The sequence below is a fragment of the Hyperolius riggenbachi genome, chromosome 8 (assembly GCF_040937935.1).
Source record: "Hyperolius riggenbachi isolate aHypRig1 chromosome 8, aHypRig1.pri, whole genome shotgun sequence".
In the NCBI taxonomy this organism is placed as follows: domain Eukaryota; kingdom Metazoa; phylum Chordata; class Amphibia; order Anura; family Hyperoliidae; genus Hyperolius; species Hyperolius riggenbachi.
This window is the reverse complement of record NC_090653.1, coordinates 222,777,527-222,801,572: the sequence shown is the minus strand read 5'-3', so window position 1 is coordinate 222,801,572 and position 24,046 is coordinate 222,777,527. Positions and strand designations below refer to the sequence as shown.

General features: G+C 43.5%; 1 protein-coding gene across 3 annotated transcripts in view; it reads left to right on the top strand.

The window, feature by feature from the left end:
* Positions 1-24,046, top strand: part of L1CAM (L1 cell adhesion molecule) — a 440,855-nt gene that overhangs the window by 296,057 nt on the left and 120,752 nt on the right. For 2 of the 3 annotated variants that reach the window (XM_068248208.1, XM_068248210.1), the window contains exons 4-6: positions 3,596-3,610; positions 9,989-10,097; positions 22,968-23,158. In XM_068248208.1, coding sequence (XP_068104309.1) covers positions 3,596-3,610; positions 9,989-10,097; positions 22,968-23,158 — 315 coding nt within the window. The remainder of the gene's footprint in view (positions 1-3,595; positions 3,611-9,988; positions 10,098-22,967; positions 23,159-24,046) is intronic. The other variant, XM_068248209.1, reaches the window with a different exon arrangement.

The window sequence follows — 24,046 nt, the reverse complement described above, 5'->3', positions numbered from 1 at the left end:
TCTTTTCTCAAGTTTAGCAGAAGGCCTGCAACATAAATGGTGTTAAAGAAGAACTTGAAACTATTTTAAGAGGCAGCTTAACTGGAAACAAGAGAGCGATGATTATTAATGATGGAGCAGAATGTTCTGTCCTTGCAGATAGTCACCCAGTAGAACAAGTTAGAACTCTTTACTGAAGAAAAACATGCAGAAATAAATCATACACTACCACCAGGAAATACAGCTTACTTAGGACAGAGAGGAACACAATGAATACAGGAAATCACAATACCATAGAGGTCATTGCTGCACTTTGCATACACAGTGACATCTTGTGGTTGCTTTACTATACTGCAGTTTAGGTAATAATGTTACTACCAACAATTAATGTGTTAGTTTGAAAAAAAGACATCCGGTCTTCAAGTGCAATCAGAAAATATGGCACAAAACTAGCTTGCACCCACACATATTTCATCTGATCCATAGGAGTGTTATAATAAGCATACTTTTTGAATTCATCCCTTTTGCATTACTCTTAGGGCCCTTTTACACTTAATGCGTTTTAAGGTGTTGCGTTTCAAAGCGTTTTATTTTTCCATAGCAGTGCACTTTACTGCACATCAGTTGGCCTTTCAGCTACAACTGACATCAACTGATATAGTGTAAAAGAACTCTTATGGTACCCATACACGGTACAATAAAAATTATACATTTTCTCATTTATTTGACCTAAAATGATCGAATCGAATGAAAGTCAAAAATAATCTTTTCTTTCGATCAAGAAAATTGAACGATTATCCAGTTTTTTCAATAACAGTCTGATCGAACATGTTGGAAAAATCTTTATAATGGAACGAAATGATCTAATCGAAAACAAATGAAAAAATTGTACCATGTATAGGCACCATAAGTAATATTTATTTGCAAACGTATTACCGTATTTTCCATGATCCTTTTCCCTTTATTTGCTGGTGCCAGCCTTCCACTTCCTGTCCCACTCTGTGGGGTAAACACTTTTCTCCCTTTGGAAACGTGCCTATTCTTACTGGTTATTTACTTACAAGGCTACATAATTTGTATGGCATTAGTTTCAGCTTCATTGCTTTTGTTGCCTCTTGCGGCTAAATAGGGTAACGCAAGTGTAAAAGGGGCCTAAGATCGAATTCCAGAGAAAAACATGTTTCTGGGTAGTGTTGTAAGGGGTTCTCCATTATTGTTTCTAGCCTTCTAAAAGAAATTTCATCACATCCTGTCTAGACAGGAAGTGGGGAATCTCCGCAAGAGTAAAAGAAGCAAATAAAACATTTTCTAAGGGTCCTTTTACACTTAGTTGCTCTCAGTTATAACTTAACCACTTCACAACTGAGGGGTTTTACCCCTTCAGCATCCAAGCAATTTTCACCTTTCAGCTCCTTCCATTCATTTGCCAATAACTTTATCTCTACTTATTAGAATGAAATGTGTTAAATGTGGTTTTTTTTTATCACTGATTAGGTTTACTTTGGGTGGTACATTATGCCAAGAGTTTTTTTATTCTAAATGTTTTTAATGGAAAAATAAGAAAACAATTGGAAAAAAATCCTTATTTTTCAGTTTTCGGCCATTATAATTTTTAAATAATGCATGCTACCGTAATTAAAATCCACGTAATTAATGTGCCCATTTGTACCGGTTATTACACCATTTAAATGATGTCCCTATCACAATGTCTGGTGCCAATATTTTATTAGGAAATAAAGATGCATTTTTTTTCAGTTTTGCATCCATAATTAATAAAAAGCCCATAATTTATAAAGTAACAGTATTATACCGTCTTGACATACATATTAAAAAAGTTCAGTCCCTAAGAAAACTATTAATGCATTTTTTATAATTGTAAATTTATTTCATTGTATTTTTTTTACAAAAAAAAATAAATGTTGGTAACTATTGGGGAGTGTGGGAGGTAAGGGGTTAATTTAAAATGTAAAAACAGGTCTTTGCATTTAAAAAAAGTACTTTTAGATGTAGTTTTACTATTTGGCCACAAGATGGCCTCAGTCTTTTTTTTTGTTATATGTCCTGTAAGCAAAATATGTATGCTTACAGGAAGTGTACTGAAGATGGGAAACTTATTTAATAGAATGATCGTGCAGCTTCTCATAAAAGGCGCCGATAATTGCTACGGGGACTTAGATCAATGATTAGGAATTGCTTTCTCATTCATTGATCTCCTGGCGGGCAGATGGCAACATGAACGAGTGCACAAATAAGCGGGAGCGCTTTCAGCAATGGTAGCAGCGGGAGTACGTATATTTACTCCCCTGGGCGGTTAGATGAAGTCTGCAGGGGAGTAGATATACTGTACTGGAGCTGTGAAGTGGTTAAAGACAACTGATTTTCAGAGCAATGTCCATGTTTTCCTGTGTCACAGTTCCCACTTTATGCATTTTAACTGAAAGCTTTTTCACAATGCACTGCTATGGAAAAAATGCATACCAACGCATACCAACACATACTAAAGCATACCAACGCTTTAAAGCAGACCTACGAGAAAAACATAACAGAAATGTACGCTGTGTGTATTTAAAGAGTTTAGCCTGTGTAATTCCCCCTCATTTGTGTCTAATTATTAGTTGTAATTTAATCTCCCCTTGTGTCACATGACTGCCTATGGCAGATAAGCAGGTAAGCTCATTTGAAAGCACAAGTAGTAAAGAATATGTCTGCCTCCAGGAATCAGGAAGTAGAAACTGTGCAGATTTATTTTAGGATTTGTATCAGCTGTAACAAAGAAATGTTTTTTGTTTAAAGGTTATTATGCTGTTGTGTATCTTTTAGAGCAAAGAGGACGTTCTGACTTCAGGTGCACTTTAAGTGCCCTGAAGAGGTGCACTTTAAGGGCCCTAAGAGTGGGAAAGATAGGATCTTTGACAAGTTTTCATTGCTGTTCCTCATTACAAGAACTAAATTTCATATTCCAGAGACAGAAAATTATGTAAAATTTCTCCAATAGGAACACAGAGAATGATAAAAAGAAAAAAAAATGTTTCTACAGTATTCAAAACTAAACGGAAATTCCAACTATAAAACATTTTCCTAGCAGAACATGGCTTCTGAGAGCAGGAAAGAAATTAAAAGGGGAATTTCTTATCAGTGAGGGTTACACTGTAGTCACTTCCTGTCTGAGTCAGGACTGAGTCAGCCACTTACATACCTGAAATGTAACTCTTTCAGACAGAGAAAGAAAAAAAGGAACACAGCAAAGTTATTTGTGTGCTTGGCACATGTCTATCTCATCATGTCACATGTCACTTCAGGAGACCAGGGTTCAAATCTTGGCTCTTCCTGTTCAGTAAGCCTGCACCTAACACTGTTACTACCTATAGAGCGTGTCCTGGTGGCTGCAGCTCTGGTATTTGAGTTTGTCAGGCGAAAAGCGCAATATAAATGTTTTGTGTCTTGTCTTGTCTAATATACTCACTCAGCACAATGTTGTTGTAGAAGACTGCTTATTGTTCCTTGCACTGTCTCTGAACCACATGCTGCCTGCATTAATCTTCCAGTGTGATATAACCCAGCTTTATCTCTTTCTCTCTCCCTCTCTGCTTTCCCCTGCTTTTCCCGGAACCTGCAGATGAATTTCCAGCCAGTAAGTCTCCTCTATTATTCACAGACACTACTTATTGTATCGTTTACAAAGGAGTCTCCAGAAGCGCATATCTGAAATAGATCTAAATGTCATTTCCGAAATATGTTCAAACACATCAGTGCAAGCCGTGTTCATTTTTCAGTGAAGAGATCTTAAAAATGCAAGTCTGTAGACTATTCAGACTTATCTAGACTCAAGGCAGCCCTACTGTGTGCTCAAGTGCCACAGGGGACTGACTGGAAGCAAAAATGGTAGCTGTTCATTTATACCTGGATGGTGAGACGCACAAAGGGAGGGATGGTTCACTAACAAACAACACAGACTCTAATGCTGGGTACACATGATGCTATTTCCTGTCCAATCCACGGGTAATCTGACAGGAAGTTGCATCATGTGTACATTTCCAAACTGCTCCCCATCAAGAACGGGATCATTTTTCTTGTGAGAACTTGGGAAAAATCTATCCAGTTATCGAACGGGAGCAGACGGGACATGACGGAAACAATTGTCCAATTCTCGTCGATTGGACGGGAAATAGCATTGTGTACCCAGCATTAACTAACTTTCCTGCCAGACAGCAAGACAGGACCTGTTGTTAGAGATGAACGTGAAAATGAATTAAGCATACACATTTCCACAGGTTTGAAACTCAGTCAATCAAACCCAGTTGTTGCTGGCTAATTAACCTCCTTGCCGGTTAATAATTATAATAATCATAATTTTTTTTTTCCTACACGCAGCTAGCACTTTGCTAGCTGCGTGTAGTATGCGATCGCCGCCGCTCACTGCCGGTTCGCCGCTATCCAACGCGCCGCCCCCCCCCAGACCCCTGCGCAGCCTGGCCAATCAGTGCCAGGCAGCGCTGAGGGGCGAATCGGGATTCCCTGTGATGTCCCGACGTCCATGACGTCATCCCGCCCAGTCGCCATGGCGACCGGGGAAGCCCTGCAGGAAATCCCGTTCTGAGTGTGTGGGGGGATGGCGCCGCTCAGCGGCTATCATGTAGCGAGCCCTGGGCTCGCTACATGATTTAAAAAAAATAATAATAAAAAAAAGTGCTGCGCTGCCTCCTTGCCGGATTAATTAGACCGGCAAGGAGGTTAACCAACTGCCAGCTAACTGATTAGCAGCTACTAGACTTGGTTCACTCAGTTTTAAGTTCATGGAAAAATTGGACATGTCACTGTATGTCAGATATCAAGTTCACCTGTACCTGTTAAACCAGTGTGTAACCTACATTGAAACAGAGGTCTTAGTTGCATAGTTCTGTAAATATTCTGATGACAGTATGCCACCTGTATAATATCCACTCAGAGCGTTTTCTTGAGTGGTCCAAAAGTGGAGAAAAAACACACCACAGGGATGATCAATGAGATGCAAATATTTCTGAGTTCATGTAGGATTATGTAAGTTTGTATGCAAATTTGTGCAGCTTGAAAATGGACCAATCAAGTCCCACCAAGGTTTACATTACCGTAATTGGTCCATTTTCAAGGTGTATACATTTGCATAAAAAAATGTACATAATTCTTCATGTACTCGGAAATATTAGCATCTCATTGATTATCCCCAACCAGGAGCCCGACAAAGTGTAGTATATCAGATGTATAAGAATACTTGAAAGTAAAAAAAAAATGAAGGGGTACTATCACTCTAGGCAATCAATGTAAGCACACATGGGAAACACCTATCCCACTCAGTTAAGCAGGGATCTATCTGGGGTACACAAATGGTCATACTCCAAAACCATAATCTTAAACTGTATGGACTGTCTCCAAGGTTTGACGTACAGCTTCTCCCCTACCGCCCACATAGAACAAGTAACCCACATCTGTGCAAATAAATAATGGTAAAGTACCTTCATGCAGATCAAAAAAGCCTAGTGCTTTCTAATACTCCATCAGATCAGCTCAGTAAAGGTAGCCATACACTAATAGATGGCCACAGAAAGATCCCTCTCTGATCGAAACCTGATCAAAGAGGGATAAATTACTGACACAAACTGCAAAATGGTCTTTCATAGATTTTACCTTGAAATCTATTAAAATTCTATTAAACCTCCGCAAGCCCCCAAGGTCTCCCCCATATAAAATAGTGCCTACCCAGGGCCCCTGCAGTCAGAGTATTGGCAGCAGAGTGCACTAACCTGTCTGCCAGAGCACTACTTGCTGTATCTAGTCTCCATTTCCACTGGCCGGCTGTTCTCCGTAACTCAGCAGCGTAGATGTGTAATGTACATGGACAGGACACCGGAGCGATTGTGCCAGCAGACAGTTGAGTGTGATCTTCTGCCAAGACTCTGCAAGGGCCCTGGGGAACACTTTTTTCATTATGGAAGACTTGGGGAAGGGGGTGTCCGTCAGCCATCAGTATACTGCTGCGCACCCAACCTGCCCCCTTTCCAGCAAAATCTTCTGTGTAGCGTAATCAATACGTTCAATCGATTTTGGACAGAAATTACTACAGCAGTGGCGTAGCAATAGGGGGTGCAGAGGTAGCGACCAGAGGGGCCCTCCCTCAAGCACAATATTAGCTCTCTATTGGTCCTGTGCTGCTAATAATCACTTCTATAGATGCTTTGAATAGTATTAATCCTTAACACACTGTTCCCCATCCCCTTCTTGCACCTCTAACACTGTAGTTGTCCTTGGCAGGTTTTGGTGCGCTGTATCAATGGTTATGTATAGAGAGCTTGGGGGGCCCCCATGTAAAATTTGCACCAGGGCCCACAATTCCTTAGCTACGCCACCGTGCGACAACAATGTTAAGGCATTGATGCATTGATTCGATCACAGTAATCACTAACTAACTACAATTTATGCCCCCCCCCCCCCAGCAAAACTTTGATGTGCACTCCCCCCCCCTTAAAAATCACACTCCTTCCCTTGCCAGGGGCAAACGCAGGATTTTTAAGGGGGGGGGGGGGGATTCCTGAAAGGTCCGGAAGCACTTATGTCCCCGAGTGCTTCCGAAGACAGGTGGATCCATACTGCCCATGCACAAAAGTGCGCTGGTGTATTATGGGGCTGCCTGTCTTTGGAAGTACCCAAGGACACAAGTGTTTCTGAGGGCTTCTGGTAGCAGCAAATTTGAATGGGGGACAGCGCTGGCACAACTCCCCAAGAGAGGAACAGGAGATAGACTTAGTTTGGACAATTCAGTGGAATATGCCACATAGTGTCACATAGCGCAAGCAATAGCCATATGATGCAGGGTTATATGCATCTGCTAAATTCAACACACACAAGCAATAGAACACAGCAGTACATGCATCCAGCTACATTTGAAATTGGTCAGCAGGTGCTCGTCAGCCAATCAGGATGCACTGTCATACACCCTTTACCTGCCATACCACATCTAGCAGCCATTAGCATTCAGGTGGGAGGCTTCAGTTGGACGCCATCGCAAGATTGCGTCGCTAGCAGGACCACCCCGTGCAGGCATCCCTCCTACAGGGGTCCCTCCCTAACCGCTCACCTGTCCGCCATGTCCTAGAGCTGAAAGAAAACGTTTAAAAACACACGATTGGTTCACACGATGGCCAGGGGCCCCGGTCCTCTCTCACTGGCCGGGGCCCCAAGGCCAACACGTGATACCTGGAGGGGAGTACAGGTGGGCCTGGACCTCTCACACCCAGGCACTGGACCTCTCACATCCAGAAAACACACCAACACTGCCTCCATACTGAATGCTAAATTCAACACACACAAGCAATAGAACACAGCAGTACATGCATCCAGCTACATTTGAAATTGGTCAGCAGGTGCTCGTCAGCCAATCAGGATGCACTGTCATACACCCTTTACCTGCCATACCACATCTAGCAGCCATTAGCATTCAGGTGGGAGGCTTCAGTTGGACGCCATCACAAGGTTGCGTCGCTAGCAGGACCGCCCCGTGCAGGCATCCCTCCCACAGGGGTCCCTCCCTAACCGCTCACCTGTCCGCCATGTCCTAGAGCTGAAAGAAAACGTTTAAAAACACACGATTGGTTCACACGATGGCCAGGGGCCCCGGTCCTCTCTCACTGGCTGGGGCCCCAAGGCCAACACGTGATACCTGGAGGGGAGTGCAGGTGGGCCTGGACCTCTCACACCCAGGCTCTGGACCTCTCACATCCAGAAAACCCACCAACACTGCCTCCATACTGAATGCTAAATTAGGCAGTGTTGGAGGCAGTGTTGGTGGGTTTTCTGGATGTGAGAGGTCCAGAGCCTGGGTGTGAGAGGTCCAGGCCCACCTGCACTCCCCTCCAGGTATCACGTGTTGGCCTTGGGGCCCCGGCCAGTGAGAGAGGACCGGGGCCCCTGGCCATCGTGTGAACCAATTGTGTGTTTTTATATGCATCTGCGGAAGATGGCGGCGCTATATAAATACTAAATAATAATAATTTGCCTCACCAGGATTGCACTTTTATTTAGCTTTCCTGTATGACAAGAAGACACAAACACCCAGCACTAGGGAAAGAGGGAAACAAAGGTGAATGAGGGAGGGCTGGTGCACACCAAGAGGGCTTCTGAGTGTTTTTAAAATCGACAATGATTTGAAAAGCGCTTGGCTAATGTTACCCTATGAGGGTGTTCTCAGAGCAGCGTTGTGATTTTTTCAAAATCGCAGGTATACTGCATGTAGCTTTTTTTTTGAGCAATTCATTCAGAAATCGCTCTGAAAATCGCTTCACAAAATTGCACTCACTAATTGCTAGCAATTGCTATTGTGATTTTGGCGTGCATTAGCCTAGTAAGAGGAGGAGTGGAGAGAGACTGAGAATAGCCTGAGATGGAGCAGAGAGCTTATCTGTATTGCAGTCTCACATCACACAGAGGCTACTTGCCTGTAATAGGACTCATGTCCCTGCCAGTCCCTCACACAAGTCAGAAAGCAGCCCTCCTGGAGTCTCGGGACTGTCAAAAACTTTTCACCTTGTTTAACGCCTTATCCACACATGCAGTCATTATAACAATGAGGAGAGACCAGACAGATGTTTGCCCACGGACCCTCCAGGCAAGCTCTGCCTCATGCTGTGTATATTTACCAGCTTTCCTGCCCTCTATTTGCACTTTTATCAGCTAGCCTACCTGAATACACCAGACACAAATCTCTGAATGAAAGGCTGCCTGGGGGAGATTGCCCCCCTTCCAGCCAGCACTAGGGGAAGGAGGAAAACAATGGTGAATGCGGAGTATCTGTATTGCAGTCCCACATCACAAAGGCTACTTGCATGTAATGTGTCTCCTGTCCCTGCCAGCCAAATCCAAAAAAGCTTTATTGGCAGGACCAAATACATTTAGCATTGCGAAAGCAAAAACAAAACATTAACAACATAGTGGGGGGGGGGGGGGGATTGTGGGAATAGGGGAATGATATAGGTATACCGTCCATAGGGGTGTGGAGGATGTAAGGGATGGTCAACCTCTCACACAAGCTGCAGGCAGCCCTCCTGGAGTTTAGGGACTGTCAAGACTTTTCAACCTGTGAAATACCGTTTGTAGCTGTCTACATGCAGTCTTTACAATAGTGAAAGAGCTGAGTTTTTCCCACAGTCCCTGCAGGAGGCAAGCCTTTACCAGCTTACCCGCTTCAGCGATTTCGGGGAATTTTTTTAAGGTACAGGAGTCTCAGGGGGGTGTTCCATACATCCGGAACCCCTGTCTGGATATGCCAGTGCTTGCCTCCCCTTGGTGCCCTTCATAGCTTGGGGCCATCTCACAAAGAACATATAACAAGTGTGGCCATCATGATCGTCACACCCATAACAAGTGTAGCCACACAAACACCTGATCTGAAGTATAGTCTCCTGTATCAGAGCGAGGGAAGTTTAGGAGGCACTGCTCCATTTAGTTAAGCCCTTGACAAGTAATCCAATTTGTTCAGGAAACATGTGTCCTTGATTACCTCTTTCAGTCTTGTGTGCAGTTCATTTTCACCACCTTTTCATACAGTCCAGTGCAGGTGAGGAAAGGTAACGTCTGATCAAGTTTATCCCAAATGTTCCAAATGTTTATCCCACTGCTCAAGGGACTTTTCCAAATAAATCTACATGCATCCAACTGACTCATAAGCGGAGGGGGGGGGGGGGGGGAGTACGTTTCTGACATTTTGATTCAGCAGCTACACATACTCCATGTGCTGCACATTTCAGCCAACAAACACTGGACCTGCCTCAGTAACAAAAGCCTTCTGATCTGCACTCAGTTCTTGTTAAACAATTACAGAAGAGTATAAAATGACGGCTCTATACAGCCCACATGAGGCACGAAAGCAAGGCTCACTATAGTGATATTGCACGCATCTCCATTTCTGTCTGCGGAAACAAGGTTATCACCACTACAACAATTCTGAAACACTAATGAGTAACTGTTCTGTGTTTTCCTTTAGCACAACTGTTCCCTCCTGTTTTCACTGAGCAGCCTCCACAGAGATATGTGGTCTACCCCAACGATGACATCGTACTCAAGTGTGAAGCAAAAGAAAATTCAAAATCTTCGTAAGTTTATTCTTTTTTTTCCCTTTTCTTTTGCTATGCTTATAACCTAGACTTGTCCTGATAATGGCATGCCACCTGACAGGGATTACATCTAAGTACAACATAAAATGCAACAAAAGTGGGATATATCAGAGCATTGTGACTTTTAACCTAGAGGCCATACATTTAATGTGATCCAGATGTAAACCTGTGACATAAAATCTGATCATGTGATGATAAACTAAATAATTAGAGATTGCCTATCATGGCTGGACACTCATTAGAGCGTACCTACCTTGAGTGGACTTGGACAATCATTATAGGTTGCCTAGCATTTGTGGACTTGGACAGTCATTGGAGGTGACATACTACGGATGAACTTGAGCAATCATTAGAGGTTAGCAACCATGGAGTGGACTTGGACAATCAGAGTATATCTACCATAGGAGGACTTGGACAATCATTAGAGTTTTCCTATTATAGGGTGGACTTGGGCAATCATTAGAGGTTACCTACTATGAGTGGACTTGGACAATCATTAGTGGTTACCCTTCATGGATGGACTGGAGTAATCTGGATTGTGGATGTATTCCACTAAGTAGTGCTTGTGGATGCAGGTGGGGAAAGGTAGGGTTTGGGTTTAGCCCAAAGGCAGCAAAGCTACATATATGACACTTATGGTTTGCCAAAGTTCCAGGGCCCCTCAATAGAGTTGTGACTTTTTAGTACCTTCACACTGTACTACAGCATTCTACACTCAACATACAACGACATGCAGATGGAAGAGACAAATTTCAGTGTGATGGGTAGATACTTCAGCAACGTGTACCCTATCCTATTGACAAGCGGATATATCTTTGACAAGTAGATTCTAGACACGGGAAAATTAAGTGATAGGTATATTCTAATGATCAGCAGATTCATGATAGGTAGGTTGGATATGATGAATATGGTAATGTTAAGGATAAAAGACTACTAGAGCTTAGTATCAGGAAAGGGTTAATGCTAAGGCAGATAGGTTACAGCTAAGTCCAGGAAGGGGTTATCTGTAAGGAGGGAAGGTTATAGTTAAGTATTAGAGAGGGGTTAATGTAAAGGAGGGAATGTTAGGGTTAGGTTCGGGAAAGTGTAAGAAGTAGAGCTCAGATTTAATTGTCAGGAAGAGGTTCATTTTAAGGAAGGTTAGCTTTAAGGGTTAGTTTGAGGATAACAGTCAACAAAACCTAGACAGCAAGAAATAGTTGAACTACTGCTTATTCCTCACCCCTTGCTTCTGTTGCCATTACACTGATACTATTTGGTTTTTTTTTTAGTAACCAGTCGTAGACAACTGAGCCAAGGTATTTTTTAATTTTTTTAAAGGGTTAGACCCACTCACTGAAGTACTTGCAAAGGCCATGCCTAAACCATTGAATTTTAAAACACCCTATCAAGCAATTATAATCCTAAAACTTATATCATCACAGCAAAAAAAAAGATGCACTTGATCCAATAAGTATATCTAATAATGCCATTGTTTGGGCCTAAAATAATTCCCTTACCTCCTGGTGGACATTTCTGCCTCAATTTTAAAGTATAGGAAAGTGGAAAACCGCTCTGAAAAACGCTAGATCGGAGCGGTTTTTCTGGTGCTTTTGTTACAGTAGCTGTTCAGTTACAACTTTACTGTAACAATATTTGTAATCTGCTACACAAAAATGCTCCAAAAAACACTAGCGATCTGCTAGAGGATTTTGGTGTGCCCTGGGCCTATTAGAGGATTTGCAAGCAGGGGATAGGGAATAGTTTGTTAATGATTACTACTATTCAAAGCATCTATAGAAGGGATTATTACCACCACAGGACCAATTGAGAGCTAATACTGTAGTTGAGGGAGGGCCCCAGTGCCGTCGCAACCTCTGTATCCCCTATTGCTACGCCACTGATCATGCTCCTGATCACAAAGGGGATAAGAGGCACCCAGATGTGGTTAAAACTGAGTTAAAAATAAATTAAATCGAAAAGGAGGAGGGGGCTTACCTCAATAACCACAAATTCGTATATATATATATATATATATATATATATATATATATATATATATATACATATACATATATATATATATATATATATATCAATTTCAATAAGCACGGGCAACGTATTTCATGAGTCTCTGCCCATTTCCATAAGCCTAATAAAGTGCCAATGGGTTTCAAAAGCCAGGTGCTGTACGCCTCCTTGTGAGGGCTAAGAATGGTCACCATGTGGCTGATGCCACATGTCAGGAGGACCTTGCTGCTGTTTTTCAAGAGTGCGACCACCACACTCTTTCTGGGTACCGGAGTGGAGTCGGGTTTGTGCACCTCCACCTGCTACCAGTGGTTGGTCGCTCCCTATGCAACCTCCCCTTGTGAGTATTCATTTCGCCTCATTTTCATCTTTACATTTTTTGTGACGTACTGCAAAATTTGGGCTCCCGTTGTCTCTGTCTTTTCTTTTTAAGTTGCTTTGCTCACCCAGCCACACAATGCTCCTGAGCAGATCCGGCTCATCTACAAGGAAACCTAAATGTGTGCCTGGGGCATGGTGGATAACAAGTGGTCCAGCTGCGATCACATCGAAGCCCCTTCCCTCACCTCACCTTATCACAGTAGCCTCATGCTGTATCACCCGAATTTACAAAGTACAACTTTTAAGAGATAAAGTTAATGTAACACAGGCGCCAACAAGTATAAAATGACACAAAAAAAGCAGGTAGTAGTAAAGCTACCTCCTAAATGATGACCCAAATAGTCAATTTCAGAAAAGACTTAACTGTCACTATTAAAAAATTCCAAAATGCAATGCGTTTCACAGGTGACAGCCTGCTTCTTCAGGCAAAGAGGGGGTATCTGAGTTAGGATCTCTGTTCGCTGGATGCGATATGTCATCTCAGCTAATTATGTCACCCAGGGGCGTAGCAATAGGGGTTGCAGAGGTAGCGACCGCATCGGGGCCCTTGGGCCAGAGGGGCCCCGAAGGGCCCTCCCTCAACTACAGTATTAGCTCTCTATTGGTCCTGTGCTCATAATAATAACTTCAATAGATACTTTGAATAGTGGTAATCCTTAACAAACTGTTTCCCATCCTTCTCTTGCACCTCTGACACTGTCTGTAGTTGCCCTTGGCAGGTTTTGGTGCGCCGTATCAATTGTTACGTATAGAGTGCTTGGGGGGCCCCATTGTAAAACTTGCATCGGGGCCCACCGCTCCTTAGCTACGCCACTGATGTCACCAGTACACCAAAGATTACTAGAATCAAACTGGGCTGGACTATGATCTCAGATCTGAAGCAAACCTGTAGACACCATCAGCTGAGTGGAGGAAAGAAGAAAACTCATGGTCATGTTGGAATTATCTGCTCAATAATTGCAGCTTAACCCCTTTCTCCTTTTCTTACAAGCATGTGATGCCAGTGTCTGCTTCTCAAAAAACACCAATGTCCTGCAGGCTACTATAGTGGTACATACTGTATGCAGACTGGGAGCACCGAGTCTTTCAGGGTAGTCCACCACCTGTGTTCCACCACCCCTGTACATAGACACAATAGAAGGATGACTCGAGCTCAACCAACTGCAGACGATTAAGAGTCCATAGTAGAAACCAGCACAATATTTTTGGCCAACGGCCTTTCTCAATTGCCCTAATTAAAGAAGAATCACTTCCAATTGTCAGAGCTTGCATCATCCTTCTCTAGTGACTGCATCTCACTCCTTACTTTCTTCTGAGAAACACTCAGCCATCCTGAGCACTCCTTTTATTAGAGCTGCCATAATTCCCTGAGGATAACAGAATGATGTCTGTGTATTTGCTTGTTCTGAACATTTGTAGGCAGCTTTGATCACAAGCTATAGCTACGAGTTTCAGTATGTGACGTAAGATGCGTTCCTCGTCCTACCTTTTCTTATTGTTGACCAAACTCCTCTACAGAACTAGTGGGTGGCTGTCACAAAGCCAATTAACTACTCTGAATATCCGGTTCTTTGGTGTCAGGTATGAAGAACAATTCCATTAATATGAAGCATATAATTGTGAAGAGAGCACAGTTAAGTAAAGCCTCTCTGTAGTGTTCTATAGTGGAGAAGCAGAAGCAGCCCAGTTCACAGAACCAATAGGAGGGAAGTGCAAATTGCAGATCACAGCACTTACCTTTGTGCTTTCTGAAACCACTATAGACTAATGAATGAAATAACAGCCACTGTGCAAGCAAAAACTTGAAGTTGCATAAACTTTATAAGATATGCTCATGCATATTTATTGAACGGTAACTCCTTAGAAGCCAAATAAAGTAAAACTTTATTTGGGTACATGGCTGAATTTTTCCTGCTGCTGTGGAAATGTGCCTTCCCCAGCCTGGCAGGCTCGGCAGAGTAAGCAGAGTGGGTGGCAGGGAGCTTCTTTAGTTACCTGTCTGGACAGCTGGGTCAGCTACTTCTTCCTCCGCTTTGGCTTCTATGTAACCCCGACATGTTTTCTCGGTTCCGATCACGTGATATGACATGTGATCGGGATCCAGGAGACCATGTCAGCATTACTGTGTCTCTTCCCCCCCCCAGGGGTGGAAGAGAGGTGATGGAAGAGTCTCCTCCATATTTTCCATCACCCCTCACCACCAGGTGGTGCTGAAACGCTGACATAGTCTCCTGGATCCCAATCATGTCATTTCATATGTTCAGATGTGATCGGGACCCAGAAGACCTGTCGGAAGTTCAGAGCCACCGGTAGAGGAAGAAAAGAAGCACTCTGAAACGGGTAACGATAACTGCTCCCTGCCACCTGCTCGTTTGGCTGCACTAGGTAACCCAATGAGATTTGCCTGCAGAGGTTTAGAATGCACAGCAGTTTTCAGATGAAAAACTTAGTTTGAAGCTGATATTGGGTTCATGGACAAGAATGGAGATGGTCAATGAAATGCCAATAATTCTGACTTCCAGACAACTTTAATGTAAACAGTATGCAGCTTGAGGGTGGGGCCAATCATATGCATTTCCTGCTGCTTGGGATGGACCCTTTCCATTGTGCATAGAATTTGCATTAAATTTGGTTGCAGGACAGAATTTTTTGCATCCCCTTTATTGCATATAGATAAAAGCATTGGTGTTATGATGTTAGAGCAGTGAATTAAAAATGAACTTTAATGAAAGATAGTAGTAGGGGAAAAAAAGAAATCAATACATTGCAAAGTCAGATGTTAAAACATAGAAGAGAGATCAAGAACTGATTAAAATGTGCTGTGTAATTTGTTCATGTTGTTTGATCCACAGTCAGCCTGCAGGTCATATTCTTTACTACTGGCAGACATGAAAAATAAAAAGACAGCACCAACTGCCACTATCTATAAATACACCCACAAACAACGTGATAGGCTAAAATAGGCCTGGGCAAACTATGGCCCAGAGGCTGGATATGGCCTGCGGGTGCTATGAAGGCGACCGATCGTTAAAAGGGTGGCATTCCGCTCTTCTCCCCTTCTCCCTCCTGCTGTTCGGGAAAAATACATGCAGCGCACCTAAAAGAATTAACTCACCACATCTCTCATTCCAGCAGTGATGTCCATGGCAATGGTGGCGTCATGTGACCTGCCATCTTTACGTACTAGAATGTCACGTCACATGATGCCGCCATCAGTATGGAGAGATCACTGCTCGAACGAGTGATTGGGTGAGTTACACCCAATCATTCCTGGCTGTAGAGGTTGGGAAGGAGGTGGGAAGGGATTAAAGGAGGGAGACATGGACTGATGCAGCAGGCCACATTCAAGAGGAATATGACCTGATTAACACATTTTGCCCACCCCTGGTTTTCTTTATGCATATGTGTGCACATATTGAGATACTGTGTGCTTGACAGGTGGAAACAGATGCAATGAGACAGGAAACTGTCAGGGCCATAGCCCTGACATCACACTGTGGGCGGAGTTACACCACAATATCAGCCATATAGATGTCCCTGATGATGTATTTTAGAAAAGGTAAGATTTCTCATGAGGAAGGGGATATCGGCTACTGAATGGGATGAAGTGCAATGCTAGGTATAAGTTCTTCTTTAAATGCTCCAGGAATAGAGGTCACTAGAGGAGGATCCATAAAGGATTGAGGCAACTTAGACAGAGATGAGATCAAGCTCGCTTAGAGTGTAATGGTCCAAGCCAATGCCAATGATTCCCATTGTATAATAAAATATGTGCACATTTATGCCACTGGCAGCTAGAAATCACTGGGTCCCTCTGTGAAACTTTGCCCCCCCCCCCACCCCCACCCCCACCTTGCTTTCTACACAGGTAAACTGAGAACCAATGTTGTTCAATTGGCTAGTGCACACTTGAATGTGTTTTCCCCATGCAGATAAAAACAGAGAACAGTGTACACTGCACTCATTTTCTCTATCAATTACATTAGCTTCTGTGATAAAACACACATGCTTTCACACATACAGACACACATGGTGTGCAAAATATACATACAGAAAGCCTCAGGTTATTACATTCTCTCTGTCCCCTGATGGAGCACAAGTGGCTCTGCAGACTTCTCCAGCATCACTACAGTACAGAGCACTTGGGAGGGGCAGAGAGGCTGGGCGAAGGGCGTGGTACACAAGAGCCTGCTTCACACTGAATAGGTCTATCTACAAATCTTGTTTACAAAACTTTGTATGATTTCTTATCAGTGGCTGAGCAGATGCAGTCATTAGAACAAGTGTGCAGAGAGCAGAAATTTTTTTCCCTTCATGCCCTTAGTTGTCGGTCTCTCAGGACAGGGAAAATAAACTTCTACCCCCATGGGGCCCCCCTGCAGCTTCTGTGCCCCCCTGCAGCTGCATCCCTTGCAGGGTCTATTGTTACGCTCCTGGCCACTGACCCAGAATGTGCATGCAGATTATATACTTTAACTCTGGTCTCTGACTCTACTGGCTACATGCTTCTTCGCAGGTGGGTGACTTAAAAACAACATAGCCAAAGGTTCAGCATGGCAGCCAGGCAACTGGCATTGTTTATAATGGAACAAATAGCCACCATATTCCTCTCACTTAAGGTTCCTTTCAAGTACCAGTTTGGCAAGTCTTGACTGACTCACTCTGTTAAAAGTATTGTCTTTGTTTGAATTCAGGACATCGTGGTTCGGAACCCAAACACCCACATTCAGCGCCATTTCAGCACAAAACAGCAGGTCAGGGTGCGTTTTATTTAACTCCAATGTTTCCGCCTTCCAAACTGGAAAGAGGAAGTATAGGAGCTGAATGAAACGAACCCCATCCTACGCACATGCTCAGAGCTGTGTAGATTTGTGCCTCCTATTCTCAGTGGTGAAGACTGCAAGTTGTTGTTTTTGTCATCCTTCGCTGCCCTACGATCAGAAGGACTTCAGTTTTATCTGCATTTAGTCTCTGCCATTTGACACTCATCCATTGCTGTAGTTCGCCTAAGCAGGCATTTATAGCTGGAGTTGGGTCTGTCACCAGGCTTGAAGGAAAGATGTAGTTGGTGTTGTCAGCATAGCAGTGGTATGTGAGGCCATGTTTTTGGATTAGTTTTCCAAGCGGTAACATGTAAATTGTGAAAGGCAGGGAAGAAAGGATTGAGCCCTGAGGCACCCCAGGTACAGAGGTGGACAGGAAGGGCCCCATAGACACTTTTGGGGTTCTGCCACTCAAGAAGGATTGCAACCACTGGAGAACTATGCCATCAATACCACAGTATTCCTGTAGCCTGTTTATCAAGATGTCATGGTCAACTGTTTTAAAGGCTACAGAATGGTCTAGCAGTATCAGGATGGAGCACTCTCCTCTGTCTCTTGCCATGAGCAGGTGGTTGCAGATTTAAATGAGGGCAATTTCAGTGCTGTGATGTTTCCTGAAGCCAGGCAGGAATGGGTCATAAATGTTGTTTTGTAAGATATTAGCTTCTAGCTGGAGGTATATGGCTTTTTCAATTACCTTCCCCAGAAAAGGAAGGTTACAGTCAGGTCTGTAGCTGGTCATTGCGTATCAAGACTGCACACCAAGAAATAAAGGATAAGATACAAAATAATTTATTACAGTATGTCAGTACATGAACGCTTATTCATAAAACATCTGAAAAATAAAAATCTCCAAATCCCACACTTTATTATTCTAGCTAATAATTAATGTAGCTAAATACAACACACTTAATATGCAGTGGGTTCGGTACACAGTAATGACCCCACTATGGAATTTATTGCGTATTCAGTTGTGAATATACATTAATGGTTAGCCAGGATGATCATCTATGGGATTTGGGGATTTATTAAATATTTTCATGTGGTAAGATTCACGCACTGATGAAACAAATGCGTTATATATATTTTATCCTTTATACCTCTGTGTTTTGTATGGAGGCAATTCTTCCTTCTAAGTGCCCAACATACTCCTTTTTCTACATCAATTAGAATTCCAATGCCTATTGGAGTATAGAGGATTGAGTTTTCTTGACTTTTGTACCCTCCATACTTCTATAAAGGCTTTATGAGTGGATCTGTAGGCAAAAGTTTGGGTCATAAATCAATCTATTTCCCAAAAGATGATTGATGGAGTGGTAAGGTCATACCAATGTGTGCGAGTGTACACTGGTTCTCTAGTATAATCTTTTGCTCCATGCCAGTCCACTCAGGATACACATAAGGAAAAGATTAATGTTGGGGCAACAAGAAGGGGTATCAGAGCTATGGATGTTGGCACTATATTAATATAAAATGATAATAATAACGTGATGGCTACTAGTGTGTTATTCAGACACTATTGACAAGAATGATCAGCAGGTCTGCCAGGCAACTGCTATTGTTTAAAAGGAAAAAAAATATGGCAGCCTCCATATCCCTCTCACCTCAGGGTCCTTTTAACTATTAAACCACCGCTCCACGCCAATTGGTGTGGACGCGGCGGCAACCTAAGGACCGCCTAACGCACATCGGCGTGCAGTCCTGGGGGCGTGTTTAGCAGGATCTCAGCTTGAATGACGGAGCTCTGCTCCGCAATCAGTCTCCCAGTGCTGATCACAGCTAGGAGACTGTTAGGTGGCGAAACCGCTGTCTATTAAAATTGTACAGTGTTGCTGTCTACAGCAGCGCTGTCCCCCTAGGCGACAGGGAAGCGATCCGCTGTCATAGGCTGAAGCCTATGACAGCCGATCGCACTGATTAGCTGGCGGGGGGAGGGATGGAGGGAGAACAGTAAAAATAATAAAAAAGAAAGCACAAATGTATTGCAAAATAAAATAAATAAATATTTATATAAAAATAAACAAACATCTGGGGAGCGATCAGACCACACCAACAGAAAGATCTGTTGGTGGGCAGAAAGGGAAGGGGGGGGGGGTGAATCACTTGTCTGCTGAGTTATGGCCCTGCAACAAGCCCTTAAAGCTGCAGTGGCCTATTTTGTAGGAAAAAAAAGCCTGGTCACTAGGGGGGTTTAAAGGGATACTTAAGTCTAAAAAAAAGTGATTTTTACTCACCTGGGGCATCCCTTAGCCCCCTGAAGCTGTATGGTGCCCTCGCAGCCTCGCTCCGATCCTCCTGTCCCTGCCGGCGGCTACTTCCGGGTTCGGCGACAGGCTGGGAACGTGAGTGATTCTCCGCGTTCCCAGCCTCTATATGACCCTCTATGCTGCTATAGCGTATACATATACGCTATAGCAGCATAGAGGGTGATATAGCGGCTGGGAACGTGGAGAATCACTCGCGTTCCCAGCCTGTCGGCAGCTGTCGCCGAACCCGGAAGTAGCCGCCGGCGGGGACTGGAGGATAGGAGCGAGGCTGCGAGGGCACCATACAGCTTCAGGGGGCTGAGGGATGCCCCAGGTGAGTAAAAATCACTTTTTTTTAGACTTAAGTATCCCTTTAAACCCCCTAGTGACCAGGCTTTTTTTTCCTACAAAATAGGCCACTGCAGCTTTAAGGGCTTGTTGCAGGTGAGTAAAAATCAGGTGAGTAAAAATCACTTTTTTTTTTAGAGTATCCCTTTAAGCCTGTGGTCCTTAAAGAGACACTGAAGCGAAAAAAAAAATGATGATATTATGATTTGTATGTGTAGCACAGCTAAGTAATAAAACATTAAAGCCGCATCTACACGCGTAGATGCGGCCGCGATGCTCCTTATCAATCGAGCCGCTGATGCGGCTCGATTGATAAGATCCGGCAGGACGGATCTTCGCACCGCCGATTCCCTGCTCGATCCCCGCGAGGGGACAATGGCAGGGAATCGTGCGGGAGATAAGCGGCGCCGGCGGGGACGAGCGGGCACGAGCGGGGAATCGAATGCGGCGCACGCGCGGCGAGCGGGGACAGCATAGAGGGTGATATAGCGGCTGGGAACGTGGAGAATCACTCGCGTTCCCAGCCTGTCGGCAGCTGTCGCCGAACCCGGAAGTAGCCGCCGGCGGGGACTGGAGGATAGGAGCGAGGCTGCGAGGGCACCATACAGCTTCAGGGGGCTGAGGGATGCCCCAGGTGAGTAAAAATCACTTTTTTTTTTAGAGTATCCCTTTAAGCCTGTGGTCCTTAAAGAGACACTGAAGCGAAAAAAAAAATGATGATATTATGATTTGTATGTGTAGCACAGCTAAGTAATAAAACATTAAAGCCGCATCTACACGCGTAGATGCGGCCGCGATGCTCCTTATCAATCGAGCCGCTGATGCGGCTCGATTGATAAGATCCGGCAGGACGGATCTTCGCACCGCCGATTCCCTGCTCGATCCCCGCGAGGGGACAATGGCAGGGAATCGTGCGGGAGATAAGCGGCGCCGGCGGGGACGAGCGGGCACGAGCGGGGAATCGAATGCGGCGCACGCGCGGCGAGCGGGGACATGGCGGGCACGCGGAAGAGGCGATCCGGCGGCTAATTGAGCCGCCGGATCGCTTCAATGTCCCATGGTGTAGATGGGGCTTAAGATCAGATACATCAGTGTAATTGTTTCCAGTACAGGAAGAGTTGAGAAACTCCAGTTTTTATTCATAGTACACAACCAATTCACTATATCATATATTTTTTTTTCGCTTCAGTGTCTCTTTAAGTGGTTTTGAAGAGAATGCATAGAGTTTTAATGTGTTTGATTAATGCTGTTTAGTACTAAAAATACATTTAAAATATATGTTACAAATTGTTTCTTATCTTTTTCTTTTTGAGCCCTACCTGCTGGTTGGTTGATTTGGATGTTTTATTAAACAGCTTTAAGTATCTTGCTTTAAATGTAGTTACCAGGATTAAATTACAGACTTCTGCTTTGGCCACAGATATTATTCATTGTGGGCTTATATTTTCTACACATAGGTAAAGTGAAAATGAGTTCAAGTTACAAAATGTTCTAATCAAACCAGTGGGTGGAGCACTAGGAAAATAAAACATTAATGGTAACATTTCATGTTTTCTGATTAATATAAATGTTTCTGCTATAATAAATCTGGCTGAGGGCAGTTCAATGTGACACAATACAGCTCACCGCTCTGCAGAAGCTGATGAAATACGATCCATGCAGTGCTCACATGTGTTTACAAAGCAAGCTAGATATGACAGTGCTATTTCTAGGAGAAAAAAAGAGTAAGGGAGGAAATAACATCAGGATTGGCTTCAGTCAGGGGCAGTAAAGATGGAAAATGCCTGAAACTGTTTTTTCTTTATTTGCTATTTAAAATTCACTGAAATCAAAATGTGGATGGTACAATACATATGTTATGAAAGCAAAACAAGTATTTATCTATCTATATAAGTGTTTTTTTTTCCTCTGGCATTGTATGGATGTCCCTGCTGCTTTAAAGGGATACTGTAGGGGGGTCGGGGGAAAATGAGTTGAACTTACCCGGGGCTTCTAATGGTCCCCTGCAGACATCCTGTGTTGGTGCAGCCACTCACCGATGCTCCGGCCCCGCCTCCAGTTCACTTCTGGAATTTCTGACTTTAAAGTCAGAAAACCACTGCGCCTGCGTTGCCGTGTCCTCGATCCCGCTGATGTCACCAAGAGCACACAGCGCAGGCCCAGTATGGTCTGTGTCTGCGCAGTACACTCCTGGTGACATCAGCGGGAGTGAGGACATGGCAACGCAGGCGCAGTGGTTTTCTGACTTTAAAGTCAGAAATTCCAGAAGTGAACTGGAAGCGGGGCCGGAGCATCGGTGAGTGGCTGCGCCAACACAGGATGTCTTCGGGGGACCATTAGAAGCCCCGGGTAAGTTCAACTCATTTTCCCCTGACCCCCCTACAGTATCCCTTTAAGACTCTGTTGTGCTACAGATTGACTATAAAAGTGAATCCCCTCCATTTTACATCTGAGGGGAGAGAATGATTAAAAGCCTCCCACTCTAAACAAATATATGATCCTCTTAGAACACAGCAACCTATTTCAAACTCCTGCTTTAAAGTGGACCTGAACTCTTGCACAGGACAGAAGGAAAATATAGCGAAATTCACCCTGTATGGATTTAGAGAGTTTAGCCTGCCTACTTCCCCCTCATTTGTGTCTAATCACAAGTTCTAATTTGATCTCCCCCCCTGTGTCACATGACTGCCATGGCAGAGATGGCAGATAAGCTTATTTGAAAGCACAGGATGTTATCAATATACCTACTTCCATGAATCAGGAAGTAGAAACAGTGCAGATTTAGTTTAGGATTTGAATCAGCTGTAACAAATAAATATTTCTTTGTTTAAAGGTTATTATGCAGTTGTGTATCTTTTAGAGCAGAGAGGATGGTCGGAGTTCAGGTCCGTTTTAAAATAACAGCACCTAAGACCTAACTCAGTAGTTATTCTGAGAACTAAATCAATGCAGTATTTGATACTAGTGTCAAGGCAATTTTTGTTTAATATTTTTTTCCACCAAATCTTAAGACTGACTCCATATTTTATGATTCATTTTAGGTATATATGGGAAAAAGATGGATCACCATTTAAACCAAATGACACAAGAGTCATGCAGAAGAGTAATTCAGGGACTTTGACTATTTCCACTTTCAATGGGAACTTAAAGGATTTTCAAGGCAAATACCGCTGCTATGCCAGGAATGAACTGGGCACAGCTGTGTCGAATGAAGTCCACGTTATCATAGAAGGTAAGTCCAAAATACATTCTGACTCCGGTTTGCTGGTTCATGTATGGCTGACTTACTTTATCAAAGTATCTGAAATAAGAACTGTCTGAGATCCTCACAATCACATTCAAACCTACTACAATGAAAAATAATACCGAATCAAAATGAATTGAATCAGACTAGTGACTGTATGAAAAGATGGTTTCGCAATTGCCTCCGGTCTATGGATTTAAAGTTCAACTGCAGGAAAGTTTTACTTTTATTTTAGATAGTGTGGGAAGGGGCTGTAGCTTCTTATGCATTTTTATTGCTCTCTGTATACCCATCAGGGGGAAGATAGGCTTATATAAAAGTATCTACTTATTTCACCTGAAAAGATTGTTTGTGATCATTTTGGGTAGAGTGCCCAGGTGTCCCTTGATCCCGATTGAATTCTATATAAAACATTGAAATATTGTCAAGCTGGCACCAAATCAGAAATCTGGGAGCAAAGCAGCACCCAACATTTACAGATTTTGCTTGTTTTTTCTTGCCTTTTTTATGGAGTGGTTTGGGTGCCCCTAATATTTACCTATGTTGGAGGGGAAGGGGAGGGGGTTCTCTTTTTTGGCATGTGTAGAAGGGGGGTTAAGGGTTAAGGGTCAGGACTGGGGTTTGTGTGGAGGGGGGAGGGTTAAGGGTTAGGTGTCAGGAACGGTGTTTGTGGTGGGGGCGGTTAAAATTAGGCGTCGGGGGGGAGGATTATGTGTGAGAGTAGGGTTAGGCTTAGCTATAGTAAGAGATCGCTACGATCTACCGATATTTTAGTATGGCAGATTAAAACTGTAAATTGTAGAATATCGGTAAACGTGCAGATATTCTACTTTTGCCAGTTTCCCTGTGCCCGTTTTTTCCCTGGCTCCTGTAAAT